This window comes from Polyodon spathula, unplaced genomic scaffold, assembly GCF_017654505.1.
Source record: "Polyodon spathula isolate WHYD16114869_AA unplaced genomic scaffold, ASM1765450v1 scaffolds_1353, whole genome shotgun sequence".
NCBI lineage: Eukaryota > Metazoa > Chordata > Actinopteri > Acipenseriformes > Polyodontidae > Polyodon > Polyodon spathula.
In genome coordinates, this window is record NW_024472833.1 from 148 (window position 1) to 6,497 (window position 6,350).

At 39.1% G+C, this 6,350-nt stretch overlaps 1 protein-coding gene across 1 annotated transcript; it reads right to left on the bottom strand.

Annotated features, from left to right (window-relative positions):
- Positions 1–927: 927 nt before the first annotated feature.
- LOC121309565 (vesicle transport protein USE1-like) lies at positions 928–5,856 on the bottom strand. Its single transcript, XM_041242550.1, has 8 exons — positions 5,719–5,856; positions 4,945–4,994; positions 4,740–4,818; positions 4,463–4,615; positions 4,193–4,205; positions 3,951–3,981; positions 3,546–3,708; positions 928–2,383 (listed from the first exon to the last, which is right to left on the bottom strand). Exons 1-8 carry the CDS (start codon positions 5,818–5,820, stop codon positions 2,201–2,203), a joined length of 774 nt encoding a protein of 257 aa, XP_041098484.1. The 5' UTR covers positions 5,821–5,856; the 3' UTR covers positions 928–2,200.
- Between the last annotated feature and the right edge of the window lie 494 nt (positions 5,857–6,350).

The window sequence follows — 6,350 nt, forward strand, 5'->3', positions numbered from 1 at the left end:
ACTGCAGTGTGTGTTTAATGAAAAGGAAATACGTAGTGTGACATCCCTGCACAGGGGTCTCTGTAATCAGATCATTAATTAGATATTAACCTACATTAGATCTACATTGGCCCAACAGCATTGCAGCATAATAAATAGTTAGTAAAGGGATTACCTAAAGACAATAATGGTAGTGTACATTAAAAACAGCTCGTCCTGTATGGTAGTGTACATTAAAAACAGCTCGTCCTGTATGGTAGTGTACATTAAAAACAGCTCGTCCTGTATGGTAGTGTACATTTCTCAGTTCTAATATTCCAGTGTGTTCTGCGCAGATACAGATCATGTATTTTACTGCCAAGTTCACTTTGGTAAAAGTAATACATCTTCAGGCAAAACAAGGAAAGTGTCAATAAACTGACCTGACAGTTACTAATTAAGTACCCTTACAGTGCTATTTTGAAATCAGATTATTAAGCGGCTGTTTTTGAAGGTCACAGCAGCATTTAAAAGAATATTTGTAACCCGGCCAGGTCGGTCTGGTGCATAACATCGTCCACGCATGTAGACAGGCAGCACCGTCACAAGCTCACTGTTTGAGACGAACACACACAGGAGACGCCAAAGTGTTTACTGTCTGAAGAGCCGACTGTTTTCCCTTAACAAGGTGCGGAATGAAATGACGTCTTGCGTTTTGGGCACCGAGCCAGGGGTTCGAATACACCTTCAAATACAACAAAGCAGTTTTCAGCATCAATACTTTTTTTTTTTTTTTTTTTATTTAGTGTGTCCAATTAGACTTGTGTGTTAGATTTCCTGTTCATTCAGTGCTGTTTTGTGAGAGTATTATATTATTATTATTATTATTATTATTATATTGAATTTTCTTTGCAATAAAGTATTCACTATTTTATGTATATGCTTTATCCACTGCTAATTAGGCTATATGTAAATGTAATGCTTCTTTCTTAGAAAAAAAAATAGAATGACAAGCCATTTTCAGAATTTAACACTTTCCCCCAAAATGAAGTAAAAGTCGGTGCCAAGGACGGACAGAATGGATTCAGTACCAAATTACACAAAAAACAGTACTGCCATGAACATGGCTGACCTAAGGCGAAGTCAAGCACAGATCCCAAAGATCGAAGAAGAATATTCTCATCAAACTGCCAAACATCCCAGTCCCCAAACAAGCGCACTCATTTTTTCTCCAGCACAAAGAAAAAACAAACACACTTGTGAATGGCTAGTTTAAATTATTATGTAATGCGTTACTATATAACAGTATAATGTGTCAGTGCATGTGGCATTGATGACTTTATTTAAACAGCTCATGATCCCCTCCCCCAACAATATACCAGTACCACTTATCAAGGCAATAAATACTGTTTTGTCAAAACTGGAGACTTATACTTACAAGAATAACAATTCTTAACAATTCGATTATTATATCTGAGATTTCTATGGGTGAGAATTGGTGCTGACATACAATTAAAGAAACAAAATTGGCTTTCAGTTGATTTAGGTCATAACGATCTACCTACAAGTATCCACAAAATGTTATTTCAAATCCTTCGCTAAATAATTAATCTTCCACACGCGCTGGATAACACTGTATCAATCTGTATCAAACAAGACCGAACGATGTTAAAAACAGAAGCAGAATAAATCAAAATGCAATTCTGGATAAACCCAGCTACATAAGGCACAGAAAATATAGACTTGCTGCTCTGACTCATAGACCCTGCTGTATGGGAAAGAACGGTATTGCAGTGAGTTTTCAGACCACGTTCAGCTATCCGCAAACAGAACTACGTCAAGCCTTTGTGTGGACAGCATCACAGCCACGCAGTGACTGTTGAATCTTCTGATTTCCCCAATTCCTTAAGTGTCATGTATTTCGTCGCTAGCTTCTTTACAGGTTGAGAGGTCTGGAAATGCGTGACTCTCAAGCAGAACAGCAGCAGACTGACCCGTGAATTCATCATGCATTTGCGAACAGGAATCCTCGTGACCACAGAAGCAGGTGAAGGGTGAGATTATGAATATTGTCTGCAGGGAACTACAGCTAAATCCTGTACCCAGACAGACAATGCTGTGTCCTTAGTCTAAAAAGGATGACATGATGTTGCTGCTTCCTCCCGGTGTTTCTCTATATATAGATCATCTGTACTAAAGGATAATTCAGTATAGATGATTACATGGATCATTCTTATTAGAATCATCGGAGCCTAGGGAAGATTCTTATGAACAGAATCATGCTGATGAAAATAAAACAGACAACAATTAGCATTATCCAAAGCAGCCAGTTCACGGATTTCTTGGTGTGTTGCTCTAGCCTTTCTGATTCCGTCTTCAGCTTCTCAAAGTTCACGTCCGCCATCCGCAGGGAATGGGTCAGTGTCTGGGGGGGAAGGAAAAAAAATAACGAAACAACATTTAACAGCAAGACACCAAGTTATGAACATCCCCTTAAGCATTTAGTCACACATGAAAATAATCCTTTAACAATGCTGTGCAGATTGTATTTTAGCGCCCCCTGCTGGGTGAAACTGGTAAATCTTCGCTTACAACCAGTGTCTTTTCTATACAGGGCTGTCCCTTGATCCAGTACAAGGTGAAAATCTAAGATAATAAGATTACACAGTACACTAAAAGTAGTGCATTAGTCATCTTTTTTTTCTTCTTAGATTTTGCTAATTGAAATTCCAATAAGCTCTACAAAAACATTATGCAAAAAAAAAACATGGATTTACTACTTCATAGACAAATATTACTGTTATTATTATTAATAATAATAATAAATTGCATCTCATTTAATAGAACAAGACATATAGGTCTATGGCCACTGCACACCAGATCTGTTTCTTTATCCAAACCGTACTATAAATACTAAATTAATAAACATTTCTGTATTTTGTATTAATGTGTTTATTGTGAAATCAAAATTCTCAATTCAATTAATTTTGTGTGTGTGTTGCAAAAATGACGGAAACGGTCACATAACAAATAACTCTACCAAATATCTCTCGTTCAAACAAATCTCCACTATGTATAATGTTTTAAGATGAGAAAAGGGACTTCAAACTCTACGTTTGCATGCGATCGCGCCTCTCTCTCTTAATAAAAGGGTTTTCAACAGACAGTAAATCCCACATGCCAGGACTTGCAATTCCAGCAGGTGTCGCTATTACAAAGCCCTGGAGGTGAAATCCAATGTGGGGGGATTAGATGAGGCTAACTGGTTTTAAACACAGATGATGGTGGTTAAAGGGAGTTTTAATGGAATCCTGCAAGGGGGTGTTGCACCTGTGGAGTGCGCTAGCAGTACTAAGTAGCGACTCCCAACTGCGCAAATTTAGCACACAGATTAAACTGGTAAATCAACACCTTCATGCAAGCTTGCAGGGCAGTGTAGGGAAAGCACAAACTACCACTGCCTTGGTTACTTATGCTTTGTGTGGACAGGGATAGGGAGAGGGCGAAGGGACAGGGAGGAGGGGAGGATTATTCTTTGTATAAAATGATTGAATAAGTAATGATAAATACACACGACCAATCTGCACCTGATTGTCCTGTTTGATGACGTTCTGGGCTGCTAGGGAGTTGTTCTTCAGACTGCGAGCCAGGCTCAGCATCTCCTCCGCTAATTTCTCCTGGATGTTGTGATGGTGCTGGAGAACTGTGTCGAGCTCATTTGCCGATTGCTTCTCATCAAGCGCTGTGCCCCTGTACGTCCAGACAAAGAATATAATGATCCTGGCTTCTTCATGAACCAACTAAACCTTTTTCTATTTATTTATTTATGAATGCACTTGTTTGTCACAGACATCAGAGGAGAGGTTTGTTCTGAAATGTGAAAACTAGGATCAGCTGTTGTCATCATAGAAGACATGAACACTTCAAGGGACACCCAGTGGAAATGGTGGTTAATTTTGCCACGTTTCTTACATGTAGAAATAAATACCAACCTCCTATTTCTCAGCTCTGCCTCTCCAGCACCTGAAAGGATAGACATTTTTAAAAAGTCAAAAGCATTCTAAACTGGGGTAAAACCTTTTGTTTAATATTATTATTATGATTTACCGCACCATGATAATTTCGTGCCTCTATTACATCACTGCTGTGATGCATAATATAGCAACTAGTTCAATATCCTGAATAATTAAAGCTAAATCAGTTGTAATCATAAAAAATAAACGAAACCATTTACCTGTATTTGATGTCTGTAAAAAAAAAAAAAAAAAAAAAAAAAAAAGAAAAAATTAGAATACAGAGAAGGTAAAATAACTTTTTTAAAGACTTGGCCTTGTTATTTTCCTAGCCACAAACCAGTTGTACAGCACATAATCCACTAGCCCTGCATGTGCAGCGCCTGATAAAGTCTTCAGGGAAACAGTTCAAATTCAAGAGCCTTTTCTAAACAGAGCCGCAGTATCGCTGAGAGATTCCCGTCATTGATTCTTCAATAGCAAAGACATACTGTGCCGAGGAGCTCGTTCCTCATCTCTCCAGTACACCTGGCGCTCGTCTGCAGGTGGATGGTTTTGCTGGCTGAAGTTCTCTCTTTCCCAGTGGTCGGAGTCCTTCCGGGAGCCAGAAACTGATTGGCCAGGGCTTTCTCTGTCGGAGACGACTACAAAATTCAAAAAAACAACACAAGTTTTAAAAACAAACAAGAGTTTTGGATTTTCAAAAGCACTTTCTGGGCTTAGTATACCGGGACACTATATTTTGGTAGGTCTAGAAAAAGATCTTACCAGTTTCTCAGCTTCCAATAATCCTTTCAGAAATTCTACTTTCCTGGTGTAATCGGTCAAGGCCTCTGGAACAGGTTTACTAAAAAAAAGATTTTAAAAAGAAAATCTGCCATTATTTGCACCGTCACAGACTTCCCATATAACAATCACAAGTCAAACACTGGCTGTTCTGGGAGTCTTGCATACCATGCAGTTATTTACCTACCTTGTACTTTTCTTCAGAGCAGCCAGCATCTCCTCAAGGGCGCTTACATACTGGAGAGAGACACACATTTCAATCTGAAATCCCTTGTTTAAATGACACCAGTGTGGGTGTGCCTCATTTTTCTTTTAAACTTAAAAGTTTATGAAGAAATGTACAGAATGGGTTTTATTAGTGTTGCACAGAGCTGTGGTACTATAATTCATTGCATAATATTAGTGCACAGTGCTACATCACAGAGATTAACTGGTTCTTGAAACCAGCGTTTCAGTTATTTGTCTGACGCAAACTTCAATAACCAGTGGAAAAGCTTGACCTGTGTGGCTATTTTTGCACAACTTGACATAAAGTTCAGTGCGAGTGACAGTCCACGTCGTTTTTACTTCATTCCTACTCTGAATTCTGTTGCTGTTCTGAATCAGTCAGTCATAATATAGTTACAGGGGCATGCACGACCCAAGTTCAGACCGCCATCACCTACAAATCCCAGCAAACGCGCTATACAAATTTGACAGGAAATTCCAAAGCATATTTCTTCGGTGACATTAAAATTCAGCTACGTGGCCGTGTGTACGTGGTTGACATTATTTGTCAGTCGTAGCTGTCACTAAGTCAAAGGCAATAGCGTACGAGTTTTGTTCAAAGCTTTCATTTTAAGACGTACAATGTGTGTAAATTAGCAAGTGTCTATGTGACGTGGCTCTGGATGTGTGAGTCAATGGTTATCTGGATTTACAGCCCTGTTCATCGCAGGACAAACAGGACCCCTCGCATCACCTTTTCCAGCCTCCACTCCGCATCGCCCCGTTTCTCGGACGCCATGGACTCGCAGCGAGACAGCAACCTGATAAAGTTTATCTCCAACCTAGAAGGAGCCATGTTTGCACCAGCGCACCGGAAAGCGTCTGCAACACAGGCGGGAGGGAACCGGGAAATGACGGAGAGGTGGGAGCGGCTTTGGCGCTGTTTATTAAAGTTTAAAGGCATGAGATCGGCTCATCGCAAGCTGTCTGCGTGGTTTTGATAACCTGCAACTTTCTCGTATAGAACAGCAGCATACATTAGACAGAAATAGACACCTATACTCACTTTCGTCGTTTTTGTAGTCTGCATTTTTGGAAATTATTCATAACTTCAGTCAGAATTAGGTAATAAGGTAAAACTGAACGAAACTGTGCAAACAAGATATACAGAAACGTAGTTTGTTGTGTAATTTTATCTAAGAATGCTGACTGCAGTTTCACATTTTGATGGAGAGTCTTATGTCGCCAGGTACAGATCTCTTGTGAAATAACTATTTAAAAATAAAAGTGAAATCGTGTTTTTTAATGGTGTTTCTATATCTTTAAAAAAAAAAAAAATAGATTCTATGTTTGTCCCACAGGATCGCAGATTAATGAAAGAAACAA

Excerpts from the sequence above, each read along its gene's own strand:
- LOC121309565 (XM_041242550.1), bottom strand. The coding sequence starts at position 5,820 with ATGGCTCCTTCTAGGTTGGAGATAAACTTTATCAGGTTGCTGTCTCGC. Across the intron at positions 4,616-4,739 it reads TATTGGAAGCTGAGAAACTG|TCGTCTCCGACAGAGAAAGC; the intron begins GTAAGATCTTTT and ends TGAATTTTGTAG. Across the intron at positions 2,384-3,545 it reads TCATCAAACAGGACAATCAG|ACACTGACCCATTCCCTGCG; the intron begins GTGCAGATTGGT and ends CTTCCCCCCCAG.